The sequence below is a fragment of the Monopterus albus genome, unplaced genomic scaffold (assembly GCF_001952655.1).
Source record: "Monopterus albus unplaced genomic scaffold, M_albus_1.0 scaffold205.1, whole genome shotgun sequence".
In the NCBI taxonomy this organism is placed as follows: Eukaryota; Metazoa; Chordata; class Actinopteri; order Synbranchiformes; family Synbranchidae; genus Monopterus; species Monopterus albus.
Genome location: NW_018128085.1, coordinates 108,014 through 127,889, shown reverse-complemented (window position 1 = coordinate 127,889; position 19,876 = coordinate 108,014). Strand labels below are relative to the sequence as shown.

The 19,876-nt window shown below is 41.0% G+C and overlaps 1 protein-coding gene across 2 annotated transcripts; it reads left to right on the top strand.

The window, feature by feature from the left end:
* The first annotated feature begins 4,384 nt into the window (after window positions 1–4,384).
* slc25a10b (solute carrier family 25 member 10b) lies at window positions 4,385–17,437 on the top strand. 2 transcript variants are annotated; one of them, XM_020618451.1, is made up of 12 exons: window positions 4,385–4,862; window positions 5,114–5,313; window positions 10,769–10,888; window positions 11,505–11,619; window positions 12,267–12,315; window positions 12,427–12,468; window positions 12,558–12,601; window positions 12,690–12,760; window positions 14,695–14,787; window positions 14,898–14,975; window positions 15,091–15,147; window positions 15,688–17,437. In XM_020618451.1, the coding sequence occupies exons 2-12, from the start codon at window positions 5,224–5,226 to the stop codon at window positions 15,787–15,789; spliced, it is 861 nt and encodes a 286-aa protein (XP_020474107.1). In that variant the 5' UTR covers window positions 4,385–4,862; window positions 5,114–5,223; the 3' UTR covers window positions 15,790–17,437. The 2 variants fall into 2 exon arrangements, with proteins under 2 accessions (XP_020474107.1, XP_020474108.1); XM_020618452.1 differs by lacking the exon at window positions 4,385–4,862 and having other exon boundaries at window positions 4,869–5,313.
* The last annotated feature ends 2,439 nt before the right edge of the window (window positions 17,438–19,876 follow it).

Genomic DNA, 19,876 nt, shown 5'->3' with positions numbered 1-19,876 from the left:
CTGTTGGCTGCACTTTCTCTTTTGGTTTAAGGCTCATGTGATTTCACAGAAAGGGGTTCATAGTAAATTGAATCATGAAACCCACCTCAGATACCTAAATGTACTTGTAGTTTTTGTAACTAAGTCAAAATTAATCAGTGAATAAATCCCACAAAGCAAATGTAATTTTTCATGTTCTCACCAGACTAACCTTCAAACTTGCATGGGTTTAGAGCTTCTTTTTTTTTTACTTTTCTGATGCTTTAGAAAAACTTATGTCCAGTAAAGAGTCTGCTGCAAAAAGACCATTATCAGTGACCTGTTACAAACCACCATAGCCTAGTTGCATATACTGGGAGAGAGCCTACAGTTTTGTTTTGCTTTGAATATGATCCTCTGTGCGTCATTTTAAGGACCCAGCTTGTGATCCATGTAGCTTTCACTGTCTAATATAACTCTAATCTCAACCACACAGTCTTATCTCAGTTAACACTTTAATGAATGGCCTCGTGCTGCACAAACTGCTGTTTAATCCATGTGCGCTCACCATCTATCCCTTACAGAATGGCCTGACCCCTCTCCTTGTCGTAGCTCATTATAGTAACCAGAAGGTGGCGCTCCTGCTTTTGGCCACGCCATGGCCAAGGTGAGAGTCCACAGTGTCAACTATTAGTGACTGCTGATCATGCCTGGAGCAGAAAGTCTAAAATGCTCCCTTGTAACAAGTCTTAATTGAATTAAAATATGAATTATTAATATTTGTTGCAATAAGTTGTTCTGACTTGTCATTTTTGTCAGGTAACACCCCTCTGCTCTATTTTTATTATAACATTAACAGCTGAGATTTTTTTTTCCTTTGGTTTTAAGTACATTTATTTATTATCATTATTCTTTGATTAATTTAATCATGTGTTCTTTTGTACATTCTGTGAGCAGCAAAACTTATACAGTGCATACAGTATATGAAGATAATAAAAGATTATTTGGACATTGAAAACAAGGGAGCAGGGGGTTCTCACCTGGTATCATGTGACCAAAGCTCCATATGTAAGCCATGAGGACGAAACATAATTTTCTGAGGAAGATCATGAGATGAGATTTGAAAGCTCTGGATAAAGCTAGTCATTTGACTTTGAGTTTACTTTGCAGCAGTTTTAAGGTCAAAAACAGACTTTTGTGTTATAAAGATTTACACATGTATACTGTAGTGTAATTTCCTAAAACAATTGGTCACTGTAATTTTTACCAAATGTTGCTTGAACAGGAGGATACAGTGTTTTTGTTGAGGACTATTAGAGTGGGAGATGAATCCACATTTTATGCTCTGGCAGCAGGACTGTGTGCTTACAATCAAGTCAAAATATCTACGGTGTGTATGTTCATGGTAGAGAGGGACAGTTATACACACACAGTGCTTGTTTGTTGGACACTTTCAGTGCCAGTCTTATGATAGTTCCCAAAGTAGCAACTGCCACAACAAGCATTGCTATCTGAATGTTAGCAGTAGTCCTGTTAACGCTCCTCTGTCCTTATGAATCAGAACGGCTACACTCCTCTCCACATTGCGGCCAAGAAGAACCAAATAGAAATAGCCACAGTCCTGCTGCAGTACAGAGCTGAGACCAACATCCTGACCAGGCAGGGTGTCACTCTGCTCCATCTGGCCCCCCAGGAGGGCCACGCTGCCATGGCTGCTCTGTGCATAGCAAAGGAGCTCAGGTCAACATCCCCACCAAGGTACAGTAGAAGACTGGGTTGGTTTTGAGTAATACATCAGTAAATAATGCACGTGGAATTACCAGATCAAGCAAGTGCTTTTGGGGAAGTACTGAATTTTGAAAACTTGCATTAATTATACCACTAACTGGACGGTGTTTCACTTAAGCTGCCTGACTGTTAAGAATCTATTCAATCAAATTATAAGTAACACATGTTATGTGCTGAACTATTTCCTTCCCAGAATGGATACACTCCCCTTCACCAGGCAGCCCAGCAAGGAAACACACACATTAACGTACTGCTCCAGTACGGTGCCAAGTCCAATGCTATCACTGTGGTATGTACTGTAAACACACATCCACACAAATAAAAGCACACAGACACACACATCTCATTAGTTTTTTCTCCTTGTCCAGAATGGTAACACTGCTCTGGGTATTGCTCGGAGGCTGGGCTACATCTCTGTGGTGGATACTCTCAGGGTCCTCACAGAGGAGATCATCACCACCACAACAGTAAGTCACACCCACCCACTGCGTGTAGTCAGCCTCATATTATAGAAGTCAGGAAACCGGTTCTTTGTTGGAGGGATTACTGGCTATGACTGCTCCTGGATCTGATCTGTCTACCAGCTTTATAATAGTCAAAGTGAAGAGTTACTGTATGGTTCAGTTACCTTTGGCACATTCACGTCATGAGAAATGTAAGATATTGACATGATGGCAGAATTGGCTGTGTGTGTATTAAAATACTTCACATTGGAAATATAGCGCTGTATCCATACAATTTGGGTATAATTACCTTTAAATGTGTACTTTGTCTGACATTAGTCGTTCATATTTGTTTGCTTTCTGATGCACTTGTGTGTTATTAAGCACCAAGTCAGATGGGCTGTTTTGTAATTACAACATGGATTTTGCCATAAACATGTAATAACAATAATGTCAGTGAAGTAATTACTTTAGAAAGAAGCTACCTCCTCACTTTCTGGTAATGATGCTCCATCACAGGACAAACGCTGTAAACCACTTTTCAGAGAGTATTCTTTGAACTGCAGTCATTTGAGGAAGATAATCTATGTACGGTGTGAACGATAGTTAATGGGATCCATTAACTCCCTTGCTGCCAGACGGTGACAAAGAAACACAAGCTTAATGCTCCAGGGACTGTGATTGAATTGCTGGATGTCTCTGATGAAGAGGGTGAGTCACGTTGTACACTAGTGTCTGTCAACATTAACCCACATTCTAGCCCTCAAATGCAAAAACAGTGGATCAGTTAGATTAATTACATCAACTGCTTGTCCCATTAAAAAAGATCCTGTGTGTGTTTAGTGGCTTGTCATAAGCAGGCTTCTGGTTAGTGCATGTACCCACTATACACTACTTGTCCAGCACCTGTTAGATGCATTTAGATATTAGCATAGTAGAGCTTTAGCTGCTGAAGGGCCAGATATTTCTTCCAGGAGCTGATGGAGACCAAACCAGAGCTAAAAGGAGAGTGAATATAAGCTTACATTCAAAAAAGAGAGACGCCTTTTCAACATGTGTCAAACGACTGCACAGCTCACATGCATTATCATCATACAGTTTATCCAGTCATGCCGTGACTGTTTTTTCTGATGGGACTGTTTACTTTGGCTGAACAAATGCCCTCAAACTTAAAAAACCCTACCCCTCAATGAAGCTAATGGGTAGCATGACTTTTTTCAGGTCATCTCTCAGGTATAGGACCAGCATGCACCTGGGACAGTCTATGGAATGTTTACCAGTGGAAGAGCAGCAGCAGTATCCATGATGTCTTCTTCTTCTTTTTTTTTAATTACTTTTTACTTTTGTTAAATACATAATGTTGGCTGAAGGTTATCCAGACAACATTATATTAATGTCTTCAGAAGGTTCTCAGAATGTTACAGCCACAATGTTTTCACATTGTTTAATAAATAACATTGACTGAATGTTATCCACATTACAATGACAACATTCTGAGAAGGTTCTCAAAAAGTTGTAGCCAGAACATTTTAGTTTTGTTAAATATACAACGTTGCTTCAAAGTTCACAAATAAGCATTGCATTCACAATGTTTTAAGAACATTTATTGAATATTTCAGCTAGAATGTTATAAATCGGTTCAAATATAACATTGCAACAACATTTTTTATCATTGAAAACATTTGTAGAACTTGAAGGGAAAGTTACTAACAGTTGTGGGAATGTTCCTTCCTAGCCGGGTAGATAAACATCCACCTGGGCTGTGTGACTTTTGCCAAGTAGTAGAGACAGTAGAACATGTACTACGTCGTTGCAAAGAATATACGTAATTCAGAGAGTGAAAGATTAGAACATCTTCTCTAAAGATTAGAGAAAGAGACCGCTTAGAGCACAGGGAGTAGAAGAATTGAATATTGAGTTTACTCAGTTATGAGGAAGTATAGTAAATAGTTGTCTTTTTATTTATTTATAGAAACCGGATTGATAAACAAAATTTTTTTTTATTATTATTTTTTTTTACCTTAACACGGGGATAAATATCTTTGGTCCACACTACGTAATGATAGGTGGTGGAAATGCACCTTAACGTTGGATGCAACCTACTGTTAAATAAAAACAAGAAGAAGAAATAGAAAGAGAAATAGAAATAGAAATCAAAACTGAGATTTGGGCATACTGGTTTGAAAAGTACATTGAAGTTGATGAAGGACCGTAATACAGGGGAATGTTAATTGTAGGATACAGGAAGTTGTGAAACATGTTATTATGGGTTGTCCCAGGTTCAGGCGGGAGAGGGAGTTATTTAAAAATACAGTTCAAAGCGGTGGAGTGAACTTTAATTTAACGGAGGTGTTGGAAAAAGCTCAGGGAAATTATAGGATACAGAGCACTTAAAGGGTTTTTAGAGAGTACAGGACTGAGCAAAACAACATAAAGTGAACTGAGTGATGTTATTTTAATATAGCAGTAGTGGTAAGCCGTTCTGATCCACAATCCAGTCTAGAAGGTGGCGGTAATGTACCTAAAGGTGTTTGCCAAATGCCAGTAAACAGAAGAAGAAGAAGTAGCAGCAGAACAAGATAAAGAAGAAGAAGAAGAAGAAGACCACGCTGCTGCTCGGTGCTGTGGTGTTTACATATCCCGCTGTCGACCGTAGGACTTTCGCGCCCCGGGGTAGGCAAACAGATCCACCATGCACGGCGACAATTGGTTGCGCACTTTTCTTCTGACAGCTTTGCTTCCTGTCGCGCCGCACATTGTGGCAGTAACAGTGCCCACGTACACAGACGGTCTTTCACATGCAGACACGCACATTAGGTGGCGAGAGTGTGCGCGGACGCTGCCGTAGCCCAAAGTCCCCCGGTCCGTGGTGGAGTGTCTTATCGGAATGTTTGAAGATTAACGAGGTTATCTGTGTCTTGTAGAGCGCCAGCTAGTGCCAGCTCGAGCCTGCAGGCCGGGAACGCGACGGAGTACTGCGGTACTAAGGAAGTCACCGTTGTAGCTGCATTAGACAACTTCAGGGGACGGTGCCATGACCGAGAGACGTATATCGAGGTGGTATTTCGGTGGACTGGCGTCCTGCGGAGCCGCCTGCTGTACGCATCCTCTGGATCTCGTCAAGGTGAGGAGCAGCCAGTGTCTGATGGATTGTGGAGGAGTTGCAGGCCAGAGCAGCACGCTGTAGTCTGGTGGTAGTACTACCACTGTATTTCTGAATGGCTTTAAGGTGTAGCCTAGTTGTGTGCTTAGCTGCAGTGAGCTGGTGGTGACCATGCCACACTCCTGGGTGTCATGTCTCCTGTGGTATTACTGTAACGTCTGTTAGAATGTTCTGGGCTGTTATAATGTAGGACACAGGTCAGTGGAACATGTGTAGCCCAGCTAACACACACTGTTAATATTAGTGGAGAATTATAGAAGGTAATTATTGGATTTCTTTTCATTTGAAGTACACACAATGGCCCATTGCATCCTTAGGCTTACATATAATAGGCTATATGGGATAAATATAATATGGTAGACTAATAGTAAGATCACATTTGTTAGGGTTGGATAATCTCCCCCCGTAATACTGACTGATTCTCGGGAAGTCATGTGCCCTGCAATTACTTCTCAGTAAAAATGTCTGGAGTGCTTTGTTTCTTCCCTATCGAGTGTGCTATGTGGCCATGTCATATACAGTTAGGAGCATAACTTTGAGTGTGGCCATTTAGTTGCCACAGTGTTGGTCGAGTCCCCTGTTACACTAGTCACATGTGGCTGCATCACATCATTACTTGTATTGAGAACAGCCTTTTATAGATGTGACCTGTTTTTGTGTACAACATTTACAAACTATGAAAACAGTCAATTGTATGTACAGCACAATTAACAAAAATGTACAAAGTAGGTTTCTGCACACTGGTGACAAATTAAAGGGAAAATGTGAATAAATGAGCGGTCTTTGCCAGGATGACGGTGCCTCCACCCACAGGGCACGAGGGGTCACTGAAAAGTTTGATGAGTACGAAAACAAACAATGTGAATCATTCGCTATGACCTTGACAGTCACCAGATCTGAACCCAGTTAAACACTTTTGGGAGGTTTAGGAGAGATGTGTCTGCCACTGTCATCAAAACACCACAAGAGGAAATATCTTTTGGATGAACAGGGTTCATCCCTTCAGTAGAGTCCAGGGACTTGTAGAATCAATGCCAAGGTGCACTGGTGGCACCTTGTAGCCTAGCACCTTACTACGACACAATATGTTTTTGTCCTTTAATGAGTAACTGGTCAGTAACTGCAAGTTTATTGCACAGAGAAGAAGCGAGGCCAGTTATCTTTAAGAGCACTAACTCTCCCAAACTGCAATTACATGCGAGCTCAAGCCTGTGACGTTATCACTGAAAAACAGCAGTTTACACGACATTGGAGTGAACGTACTGCTTAGTCTCTGTATATTTCCAGCTCTACCAGCGTTTCTGGTGAATGCTGTCAGTTTTGGGGTGGGCAGAACTTCTTTTGATTTGACAAGTAGTTGTAAAGACCTGTAAAAGTAGAAACCTGAAAAGAAGATATAAGAAAGGAATTAGAATTGAAATTTTTCATCTGCATCACTTTTTTATATAAGAAGGATTCAAATGTACTTAAAGAAAGGGTTGGAGTTAAGGAAACTTGCCAGTGAGCTGAGTGTTACTCAGGCTGACAACAGACTATTCTTGCCATGAATTGGGATGTGGTCCAGAGGTGTTTGAGTTGGTTGGGTTTCCTTCTGCCTGTGCTTCGCTGTACATCAACTCATCTGAGATCTCAGAAGAAATTCCTGGCTGATGTCTGAAACAGGGACTGTCTGGATGGTTTGGTGAAGCATGTTGGGTCATATTCTTGTTTGAAACAACAGTGTTAAGTCTTCTCGTTTCCTGAGTCTGTTTCTTTTTTTAATGCCTGACAAAGTAGTTCCCCCACCCCCACCCCTCTCTCCCAGACAAGCTCGAGACAGCTGCAACTTGAGCAGTAAATGTGGAATGGGGATGGGTCATGTTGCTACAACTTTTAACCTGTATTTGTTTACATTTTCCCAAACTGGCACCATTAAATGTACTCCAGATTAGCTATTAACAGTTCCAGTTTGCACAGTGTGCCCATGGATGTCCAGACAACTATCACCTGATTGTTTTGGTACTGAATAAAACCATAAAATGTGGTAATTCTCAGACAGATTCTGGAGATATAAGCAGTGTTTTTTCTGTGATTTGTAAGTGGTTTTGTTTATTCAAAGGCAACTGTAACATCATCTGAAAGTGTAACTTGCACTGAATCTAAAAATATGTATGCTGTGTGTGTTCAGATTGACTTAGTTATGAAGAACTGCCTTTTGAAGCAAATTGTTGCCAAGTGTTGTGACGCGCCCTCATCCTCCGTAAGCTGTGTCACAGCTGTAGAAATGAGAAAGTGTCTGACAGAAGTGAGGCAAGGCACTGTTTTGACCTGGTCCTTGTGATCCACTGGGACAGAGTGGATTGGTTCCAGCAAGTTTTCTGTCCCTGCTTGAGCAAATCAGGCTTGAAGGAAAAACAAAAACCTCAGTAGTTAATTTTTAAGTGCATCTTACTTAAGATTCTTAACAGAACACAAGGGTTAGCCAAATTTATAATGGTCCTAATGAATTGTAAAACAATAAGATAAGATTTTATTCTGTGTATTGTAAACAGCACTTTTATGTGCATCATAACTTTGGATGGCCCAGAATGCATCTGGTGAATAATATTTTATACTGTTGTGCTGTGATTTCCCCTGACAGCTGTCATTTTAGAATGAAAAAACAATGGAACACACAGTTCACCTTCAGGCAGAGGCACTCCTGATCATAATTGAATTTATAGGGCTGTCCTCATTCATGAAGGGCTGTTAAAACATTTCAACCACGTAGCTTTTAAGATAAACACGAGAACTCCGTCAATGGATAGTGAGGCATATGTTGCTTTTCTATCAACAGCGCACCGAGCTTCGAATGTTAAAAGCTCCTTAATACTTAAAAGCTGTAAATAGGGAATCTAAATTTAGATGGATTGAAGTGTAATTCAGACTACACAATGTTTGAATGTGGTTTTCAACAGGGAAGTAGGGCTTGATCAAACACACATATCACATAGCAGAAAGTGCTTAGTCATGCTTTGAGTTTCTCTTTTGTGTTATTGCAGGTATCCATTACACCCCAGAGAGGCTGCTAGGTTGTTGTCCTGAAGTAACACGGTAGAGTTGCTAAACAAGATTAGTTGGACATGACATATGAAAAACAATCTTGTATTCAGGCAGTTGTCAGCTCATTTGTGTGTAATCTTTCACCATGTTGTGTGTACATTTGAAGTCAGGAGTTTACATGCACCTTAGCCAAATATATTTCAACTCACAGCTCCTGACATTTAATTCTATAAACATTCTTAGGTCAGTTAGAATCACTACTTTTTATTTTAAGAATGTGAACTGTCAGAATAATAGTAGAGAAAAAGATTTATTTCAGCTGTCATTTCTTTCATCACATTCCCAGTGGGTCAGAAGTTTACATACACTCAGTTAGTATTTGGTAGCTTTGCCTTTACACTGTTGAACTTGGGTCAAACCTTTGGGATGCCTTCCACGAGCTTCTTCCAGTAAGTAACTGGAGTTTTAGCCCACTCCTCAGAACTGGTGGAACTGAGTCGGGTCTGTAGGCCTCATTGCTCACACAAACTTTTTCAGTTCTGCCCACAAATACACTATTGGACTGTGGGCAGGGCTTTGTCATGGACACTCCAATGCATTGACTTTGTTGTCCTTAATCCATGTTGCCACAACTGTTGAAGTCTGCTCGGGGTCATTGTCCATTTGGACAAGACCCATTTACAACCAAGCTTCAGCTTTGTGGCTGATGTCTTGAGATGTTGCTTCATTATATCCACATATTCCTCCTTCCTCATGATGCCATCTATTTTGTCAAGTGCCCCAGTTCCTCCTGCAGCAAAGCACCCCCACAACATGATGCTGCCAGCCCTGTTGTTCATGGTTGGGATGGCGTTCTTTGCCTTGCAAGCCTCCCTCTTTGTCCTCCAGACATAACGATGGTCATTATGGCCCAACAGTTATATTTTTGTTTCATCAGACCAGAGGACATTTCTCCAAAAAGTCAGATCTTTGTCCCTGTGTGCATCTGTAGACTGTAGTCGACCTTTTTATGGCAGACTCAGAGCAGTGGTTTCTTCCTGGCTGAGCAACCTTTCAGGTTATGTTGCTATAGGACTTGTTTCACTATGGATATAGACACTTTGGTACCTGCTTCCTTCAGATTTGTTGTCTACGTTCATCTGTAGGAGACAGAAGGCGTCTCCTTCCTGAGCAGTATGATGGCTGTGTTGTCCCATGGTGTTTATACTGCATAGTATTGCTTTGTACAGATGAACGTGGTACCTTCAGGTGTTTGGAAATTGCTCCCAAGGATGAACTAGACTTGTGGAGGTCCACAGTTTTTCCTGAGGTCCTGGCTGATTTCTTTTGATTTTCCCATGATGTCAAACAAAGAAGCACTGAGTTTGAACATAGACCTTAAAATCCATCCACAGCTGCACCTCCTATTGACTCAAATGATGTCAGTTAACCATCTTCTAAAGCCGTGACGTTTTCTGGAATTTTCCAGGCTGGTTAAAGGCCCAGTGTATGTAAACGTCTGACCCAGTGATATAGTGAATTCTAAGTGAAATAATGGGTAAACAACAGCTGGAAACATTACATGTGTCATGCATAAAGTACATGTCCTAATGGACTTGCCAAAATGAGAGTGTGTTAACACGACATCTGTGGAGTGGTTAAAAAACAGTTTTATTGACTTCAACCTAAGTGCATGTGAACGTCTGACTTCAGCTGTATGTGATTATTCCTGTGTTTATACTGTCCACATTAAATTGCCTAGTCATATCACAGTTTTGCACAACACTTTGTAATCCCTTTATCAGAGCTTTAAGGAAAATACTGGAGTTGCAGCAGTTAGTTCTGCTGTTTTACATTCCCTTATGTCATTGTGCAAGATTTATTTCCCACAGTGGAGGAACCTGGTTTGTAACTAGATTGTGTTTGGTTATCAAAAACAATTTTAGAAGAGTTAACATTCAAAGATTTTTTTTTTCTGGATTTTTAGCAGTGCCAGCTACATATCCCAATGCATGGCACTGTCTTTTCCTTGGTGCAGACTGACACTTTTCAGTGTGTGCTGGATTGATTGGCATACAAATTAATGCAGAAAGTCTTCATTCTCAGAGAATTACTGTGGATGGCTTCGGTAACCCCCTGACTTTACCTCTAGTGCCACCAGGAGGTCAAAGTTTTAAGTTCATCCACTGAAGTATTTTGACATCTACTTGGAACAGAAGATGTGGATTTGTGTGTTTGATTTTCTCCACAAGAAGGAACAAAAAATGAACATGTGGCTGACGTTGCAGCCCTAGTAGGAGCATGCGTCATCTGTGTCTGCAGATTTGTTGTCTCCGTGTTCTGTCACATGTTTATCATCTCACTCACGACTCTGCTTAGCATGGTATTCAGTCCTTATACATGACTGTCATTCCAGGTTCACCTGCAGACACAGCAGGAGGTGAAGAAGAGGATGATGGGGATGGCCGTTCATGTGGTGAAGAATGATGGGGTGCTGGCTCTTTACAACGGCCTCTCTGCCTCCCTTTGCAGACAGGTGTGTATGTGTATGTGTTTTCTCATTTGACCACATAGATGTTAATACTCTAGTCTGTCTCTAGATCCTTCACTAAGACTAAAAATAGATATATAATTAAACCCCCACTGATTTCTTGTTTTAGCGTAATTTTTATTACATATAGAATGATGTTATGGACACTGACTACAATAAAGTTAAGTGTTTTATTGTACATTGTAGAACATTTCAGTATTGCAAATAAACTGAGGTAATAATATAAAAATACCCAGAAGTGATCTCAATAAAACAATAATGATAAAACAGACACAACTGGGATAAAAACCTGTTAATAAAAAGCTTTTTTAGTCAGTTTTGAGAAGTGATTTCAGAGATGTTGCCACTATGTTTCGTCAATATACACAACTGTTAAAAAAGAAGTATATTTGTAATGGATGATGGGAGTGTGTGATGATAGGTGTGTGTTCAGCAGTTCTGTAAATGTGAGGGATCCAGGATGGCTGAAGAGGATGCCTGTCTAAAACCTCTTCAGATCTGTTGTATTGTCAGAGGCTCATCCTAGTGGTTGAAAGATGAAAATGTTAAGTAATGAGCAGAGTACGGGATTCATCCTCCTCTCTCTCCTCTCTCTCCTCAGATGTCATATTCCCTCACCAGATTTGCTATCTATGAAACAGTGAGGGACATGATGGGCAGCACAAACCAGGGCCCCATGCCCTTCTACCAGAAGGTCCTGCTGGGTGCCTTCGGAGGTAGGAATGCACACGGCCATGTTTTGCTTTTCGCCGTCTCTCTTCCTTGTCTCTCTTGCACACGCAAGCATATGGGCTGCATCTGAAATCACTCCCTACGCACTATGTAGTGCACTATATAGTGTTCGCCATGTTGTAGTGGTGTCTGAATACTAAGTGTGTTAATCTGTCCACTACGGAGTGCAGGGTTGGACAAGTTTCGGTCGGTTCTTATGATGAAAAACCCTTTAAGTGTCCTAAGTCTCAGTTTACTGTTCACTGCTGAGTGAACTGCTTACTTTACATGTTGTATTGAGTAGTCCTCGGGGTGATTTCAGACACAACCGTGCTGCTTTTCCATCAGCATGAGTCAGCCTGTTTTAATCAAGCCGAGCTGCAATTTCACTGCAGTAAGATTTGAAAATGGAGTCTTCTCACTTGGTGATGAGGGGTTAAAATAACACCTAACACTACGGGCTCCATGTTGCAAGCTAGTTACACTGCACTGACACCATGAGTTATGTGTCGCTTGCTGACTCGGGAGCAGCTCAGCATGGTTCTGTCCTGCACACCTCTGCTCAGCAGGGCTGACCCGCGCCGATGGGGAAACACCAGCACTTTATGTGCACATGCAGGATTGTGTGCAAACATAATTTCACTGTCAACAGGTTTCACTGGTGGGTTTATCGGCACGCCGAGCGACATGGTGAATGTCAGGTAACATGTCATGACAATATTTAAATGGACATTAATATTCAGCATGTGCCTGTAAACGACCAGTTAATGCTAATTGTGGAATTAAAAGATCTGAATAATATGTGCTTCTAGGATGCAGAATGACATGAAGCTACCACCAGAACTGAGGAGAAAGTGAGTGATGTAATGTTCTCACGTGTCGGGTTTGACCCTCTCAATGCCTTATCACAGTCTAACACTGAATGGTTTTTTTATTCTTTCAGCTACAAACATGCCATTGATGGGCTTTTCAGAGTCTTCAGAGAAGGTAAATTCCCACAGTATAGTGTATCTAACGTCGCATTAAGCACACAGCGGCATCATGTCTGACGTTTGACCTGGATCCTGTCCTGCAGAGGGTGTGAGGAAACTGTTCTCAGGAGCCACCATGGCCTCCAGCAGAGGGGCGCTGGTCACCATAGGACAGGCAAGTTCCATTGTTCCTGCTCTGGTGTTTGACATATTTATAAATGGAAATCGGTTATTACAGTGGCTGAGAAGTTCAGGGCAGGGCCACACAGTCACGCAGGGTGCAGAGCAGAAAGGCCACAGCACAACAGAGAGAAGCATGTGCTCTGACTGCATTCAAACAGAATCCTTCCCACAAGGCTGTGCAGAGGTTTGGCTGGGTTTATTTGTGCTTTAGAACTTAAACAAAGGGGAAACAATCCCAAAATAGTTACAATTCTCTGAGCCACTTTGTTCTCGCTGACACCGCGCTTCCTCTGCATTCAATCTCTAGCTCTCGTTCCGTCTCATCTCATTTATACAGGAGGTGGGGCAAACTCAATCTCAGCAAAACTACTACTACTACCTCTCATTGCAGCATTTTGGAGGTCAACTTTGACCCCCCCCCAAGCCTTTTTTACACCGAATGGCGAGGCAGAAAGCTCCTGCGTTGAATGAGCAATGTAAAAGGTGTCGTGTCTGGGCTGTTGTAATCTTAATCTCAACCCATTTTCACTCAAACACTTTAAGATATCTATTAGTCATGTTACAGGAGATGTCAAATTTAGAATCCATCTGAGTGTCCTTTTAATAAGGCAGTTGGATCAAACAGAATAAAAGATACGTTAGGTTGTCGGTGCTGACAAAGGTTGGTATCAGCCAAGATGAATAGGACACTTGTTCAAATTGTACCATTTGCATTTTGTATTATACATGAATCCTCCTGCCTCATGTTGATGTTTTATGTTGGTAAGGACATTCAAATGAAACCGACCTCAGACTCTAGCAATGTGTTTACATGTACATGGAGTGATTGACTACAGGTCAGGGCACCCATGAAGGTATAGATGCAATACCTGAGTATGAAATGCACTGGATGTGCATTAAATGTACTATAACTGATTCATTAAAATATGCCTGCATCAAAATGCGTAACAACGTTTTTCATTATTATTTTGAAAAGTCACCAACAATTGCATGTGTCTAACACAACACGGCCATTAGTCTCATTTGATTTATTATACTCCTCCCTTGACTTTTACAGGCAACTTGATTTAAAATCTTCCATATCGATGTGGAGGAATAGAAGGGGGATGCACTGGTCAAAGCATTTAAAGTGTCAGAAAACATCAAAAAACATCTTTGGGCATTTAAATTGGTGACGGCCGTGGAAACAGTAAAGGCTTCTTTTGTTGGATGTTGTACATGTGTGGCACAGTGTAGTGGTAATAGAGGAATCCCAGGGGCAAAACAGTACAGTGCAGCTTTACCAAGTTCAACCCAGCAAGGAACCAAATGAGAAATGTGTTTGAGCTGAGCACTGCAGGATGATTAATAACCCACAGAGCCACTCAACAGCCTCAAAAAATGACAAAACAGGCCCTACAGTGCAGTGTCCGTGCTCCAACAGTACATGTACTGTAGGTAGCAAATCGTTACCATTTCACTGTTTATTAAAAAGACCACTGACCTAATGCTGAGCTCCACATAGCACCACAAGTGCATGCCTACCGAACTGATCAGATCAGTTTACCAGCCCAGTTTGTTTTGTATTCAGCACTACTAGAAATCCAGGCTGCACACAGTTGTTTTGCATTGGCACTCACAATAAACTCAGTGGAAGTTCCCTGGTGAAAAATCTGCCAGACGCACATGTTCAACCTGTAATAGTCCTGCACTGTGCAACACTTAACAGACATATAGTGATCACATCCTGCCAACACTACAGTAATTTCACTGACGTCTGTCAATCACACATCTACTACAGGAGACGCGCCGCTGGAGCAGCGTTTCCTGTTTGGACCTGTGTTTTTCTATGGCTGAAGCTCAGCATCTGAACCAGGATTATAGAGGTTTTTTTTCTTACCACTAACATGTCACACTTGTTCTGTCTCATATTTTTGCCACCTTCAGCTGGCGTGTTATGACCAGGCCAAGCAGCTCGTGTTGGGTACAGGGATGATGGGGGATAACATACTGACACACTTTCTTTCCAGCTGTATTGCTGTAAGTATCGGGTTATATTTGTCTGCACTCAAAGCCTGGTTGAGTGGGTATAAAGCTTCCAAGGCCTTTTTGTTAATGATTCTCAGCTTGTGTAAACTGTTGTTTTGCAGGGAGGCTGTGCCACGTTCTTGTGTCAGCCTCTGGACGTACTAAAGACGAGGCTGATGAACTCAAAGGGAGAGTACACAGTGAGTAGATCCCTCCTCCTCCCTCTTCACTGACTCTTCTTTCCTTCATTTGTTTCGTCATATCTGCTGTCTCCATTTCTCTGTTCGTTCTAACCCAGTTTGCCTCTCTCTTCAGGGAGTGATACATTGCCTACGAGAAACGGCCAGGCTGGGTCCCCTGGCATTTTACAAGGTAAAAAAAAAAACAAACAAACAAAAAAAACAATCCTTCACCCTATACATAAACACCACTATGATTATTTCTTTACAGGTACTAAAATGTATTATTTTAGTATTTGACCCATCTTAGATGCATTTTAACTCACCTACTAAGCAGGATGGTGTGCTCTTCCTTCTACATGCCAATGCATGTTTGTACTGTATGCTCTGAAGTCAGTGGGTTTTCTGAATCTGTTTTTAGTTATACACCTGAAATAAGGTCTGTGGTTAACACAAGGCCAGTACATGCTGACATCCAGGCTGGCTCACAAACGAACGTTGTGGCACTCTATAGTGTCACTAATCAGATGAGTCAACACTATCTGTGTTTTGAATCAAGAAATGTTGTGTTATTTTGTAAATACAATGACATATTGTGTGACTTTGAACCATGACACTTCTGTTTCATGCCGTCCTTATTTAACATAATATCATAATAAATCGGTGTAGTAGTAGCTTTAAGTCGACAGATGTAATGTTACAAATAATAATCGAGTGCTAAATTCTGTTGCAGGGTCTCGTCCCCGCAGGGATCCGCTTGGTTCCCCACACAGTGCTCACCTTCATCTTTCTCGAGCAGCTCAGGAAATACTTCGGCATCCGCATCATCGCCTGAAGATGCTCTGCAGCTGTCCACTCCTCACCCCCGCCCCCACCCCAACCCCTCAATCGGTCTTTATGCTCTGTATGACTTTCAAAATGAGAAGCCAAGAAAGGAAGTCGTGTACAGTTCTAACGGCTTGTACATACCTTCCTTTTCCTTTTGCTCTCCCTTTGTCTCATAGCTAGATGCTAAATGATTTTGATGAGTAAGAGCAGCGACTGCTGGAAAGGATAAATACTGGAACAACAGATGATTCCTAATCAGTATAGATTAAACGTCTGATACTAAGAAAGAAGCTGCTACCACCTATAAATGTGCTGGTGGGGATTCATTAGAATGACCTGCCATCTTAAGAGTGAACATTTAAAATGACCTCTAGCAGATGTTTAATGTAGCTGTCTTTAGTATTTAGGTGCACTTAATTACATGAGGGGACGAGACATGTTCAGGTTGCTGCTGGCACACCAGTGTAATAACACTTGTACATATTGTGGCTTAACACTGTTGTTGTCATATCAGGCCAGGCCAGTGCTTGTAATTTAACATAAGTAAAATAAACACCGTGAGGTCTTGTCATCAGTGCCCTACTGACCAGTCTATAATAGCCCACACCATCCATTGCTAAAAGATGACTGAGCAAGCTGTTATGTAATTACAGTAATCATTCCCTACAGTGGTGACCAAATGTGATTTACAGTTGATTTATTTGTTTGCCTTCTTACCACCTAATTGTTTTTGGGCTGGGAATCATTAGCTTTTACCTGGTACTTCTTTACTCTATTCCTCTCAGATTGATCGGAGAAGAGTGCCAAGCTTGTTTATCTTTTGTTCTTAAGCATGAAGGGAGTTTGTGGGGAAACTGGGAAGCTGAGAGCGCAGACTGGGAGTGGCTCTTTTAAGTTTTCCAGTCTCAGTTAAATTGCTTACAACCACTTGATCTCTTAAAGTTCTTCCTGTTTGAGTAGAGATGCCTGTTGAGCAGCCTAAGTACATGTACCATTTCCATCTGTATTGTTACTGTGTGGTCCAGCTAAATGCATGTCAGACTTTATGACTCAGGATGTTATGCTGTTGTATAAGGCACTTTATGAAAAACCCCTGAACTCGTACTGACTAACCTGCTGCGTCATAACACATACACTACACTAAAACATGTTCTAAAGTTAAAAATGGAAATGCTGTGACTTTAATTCACGATTCCCTTTGAGGATGTTTTGTGGCTCTTGTCACTCGGTGTCTCATGATAAGTTTGCTTTTGGCTCAGTGAAATCAAGCTTTCTCTGTGCTGTGCTTGCTCTTGTACAGACCAGCAGTGTTGCCTTACCGTTTCTGCCCTGCAGGGGGCAGAGTAGTAACGTGTGAGGTATCCTCTGTCACACATTCTGCAGTCCTGCACCTGCATCCCAGGACACATTGGAAAAACAGAAAGCTTCATGTTCAGAGCAGCCTGAGAGCATGACCATGTGTGCCTGCGTGTTCTTATGTTCAGGGGTTGGGCAGTGTGATGTATTGTACTCTGATTCAGCCAATGTTATGTTAACAACTTTATTCACAGTGGTGGAAATTAAGTAATTTACTCAAGTCCTGTACTTAAGTACAATTTTAAGGTATCTGTACTTGAGTATTTTCATATTCAGTTACTTCATACTTTGACTTAACTACATTTTAGAGGCTTTTCATAACCAGATTAATAATCAAAAAATGCAGTATAATTATAAGACCTCATTGATCTATGGTGGAAAATTCACAAGCTACCCAGCAGTAATTCAAACTAAATGTATAGAAGCTAGTTAGAACTAGCTCCCCCTTCACCAGCTGCAACATTTAATGTGATGTAGTCAATAATGCATCAGTAATTATAATCCAATATAATGTGAAATGTGCCATTGTGCATCATTAGTACTTTTGGTACCTTAAATATGTTTTGATGCTAATACTGCTGTACTATTATGTACAGTAAGTAACATTTTGAATGTAGGTCCTTTAATTGTAACAGAGTATTTTTACACTGTAGTATTGCTAATTTGACTTAAGTAAAGGATCTGAGTGCTTCTTCCACCACAGTTTATTCATATGTGCAGAAATAAAAGTGGAGGCTCCTTGGTGTTAGTTTTTTTTTGTAGATGATTAACTAATGATTTTGGAATTAAAATACTAATGTAAAATAAATGTATGGTTTGTGTGCTGTGTCTGTTTGCAGTATGTCTGGATATCCAGATATAAACTTTTTTTTTTTTTTTTTTTTTGGAAAAAAGATTGGTCTAAGTCACACCACCTTTTAAATAATGATTTTTTTTTTAATGTCATTTCATAAATCAGCTGCAGGCCCTCTGGGCTCTGCTAACTCCACATTATAAAACAAACAGCATGATCTTTGTGTTTCTGCTTCCACAGGCATGTCGTACAGCAGCACTGGCTGTGACTGAATCAGGCTTCACCCTCTGGGATTTGTCTGCATCACAACAAGGACATAGTTTAATGTTGTCTCTGCAGACATTCTCAGAAGCCCCTAGACTTGGGATTGGTACCTATTTTGGCTGCACCACGAGACAGGACCATCACAGTGACACCACTCGGATGTAATGATGAACGGCGACAGCGTGGCTGTTGCTCTGCTGCCCATTCCTTTATTAATACCATCCATCACATGCAAAGCATTGATTGTGCTGGCCCTTGCTCTATCCCATTATGTGTGGGAATTTGCCTTATGCCTCAGCACGCACTCGACTCATTTTGTTGTCATCAGGAGTCCTATTACACAAATTTGCCTGTGTCTATATGGATAAGGAAAATCAGGCTGTAGGTCATCTTATGGTGACATTCTTAGTTTGATTTGAGGAGGAACCGTCACCCCTATCAGTCAGGTTAACTATAATCATCAGTATTGTGAGAAGGATTCAAGATTTTATTATTACCAAGTTTTTGAAAACGCTGGTTCAGCTCATTTTGCTAGTTTAAACAAACAAGCTAGCAAACATGCAACGCTGTCAGAACCACTCGGATCTTCAGGGTGTAAAATGGTCCGGCGTCTGTGTTACATCCATTATGAGGCGGTGAAAACAAACTGAGCTGTGATTTTTATGCTGAAGTGGAATTATTTTTCTTTAATGCACATCAGTGTGTTTCATTATTGTTCTATTTCTCTATGAGCACTAATTTGTATTTTATGACTGTATTTTGAATCCAGTTAGTAATGCTGCTGCTTTATATACACAAATTTCTGCTATAAATACATATTGGACAATAAAATATCAAATGAAAATTACAATAACAAAGTCAAGGAAGTAGTGCAGGAGCTCCAAGAAAGGCACAGTTGGGTTAAATAAGGACACATAAACAGATGAATGGACTGAATCCAGTATTTGTAAGGAAGGGGAGAAAGAAATGCCTCTTCCTAGATGTATTCAGGTCAGAGCTGACTTAGGGTTACAGCTGTACTGTACATTTGTAATTGCCTGAAATCAGGGAGCGTCACTGCTGTGTGTTGGTACGTGAACCATTGTTTTGTTGTCTTGAACAGTGACAATAAAGCTGATTTTTATGTGAATGGGTGTAAAATGTGACAGAAACTTGGAGTGTCGTCGTGTCGGTGTTTGTGAGGTAACTGCCTCCTACATTTAAAATAACACAAGCTAAGCCCTGAAACACTGAACCAAATTCAATTAGCTGTGGCAGTATCTTTGTAATTAATTTGATGAAAATACACATTAGGATAAAAGTTGTTTTCTCAGGACAGGATGCAAACATTTTATTTATTGTAAGTAACAGTAAGTATTGGGCTTCTTCATGTGGCCAGAGGAAGGATAATGTCACTCCATGTCTGCAGTCTGTGAATGTGTAAACATGCAGCGATAACCACCTCTCACATGGGTGATGCGGTTTCACTCAGCAGTGTGGTCTGTATATAGAGGGCACTGATCATATTGAAAGTACTGTGAATGGGAATAATAAAGTAATGCCCCACTTTACTGGCCAGCTGTGGCTCAGTTTAATCTAAGCTTGGTCAAGGGTTCAAAGAAAAAGGACTGGTGGCTGTGAGCCGGCACTGACAGAGACTCAGCCGGAACTGATATTAACTCCAAGGTCACAGTGAAGCCCT

What these genes read in the sequence shown, in the direction of transcription:
- slc25a10b (XM_020618451.1), top strand. Translation starts at nt 5,224, where the DNA reads ATGACCGAGAGACGTATATCGAGGTGGTATTTCGGTGGACTGGCGTCC. An exon ending in ATCCTCTGGATCTCGTCAAG is followed by an intron (nt 5,314 to 10,768) that starts GTGAGGAGCAGC and finishes CTGTCATTCCAG; the next exon opens with GTTCACCTGCAGACACAGCA. An exon ending in TTCTTTCCAGCTGTATTGCT is followed by an intron (nt 14,788 to 14,897) that starts GTAAGTATCGGG and finishes GTTGTTTTGCAG; the next exon opens with GGAGGCTGTGCCACGTTCTT.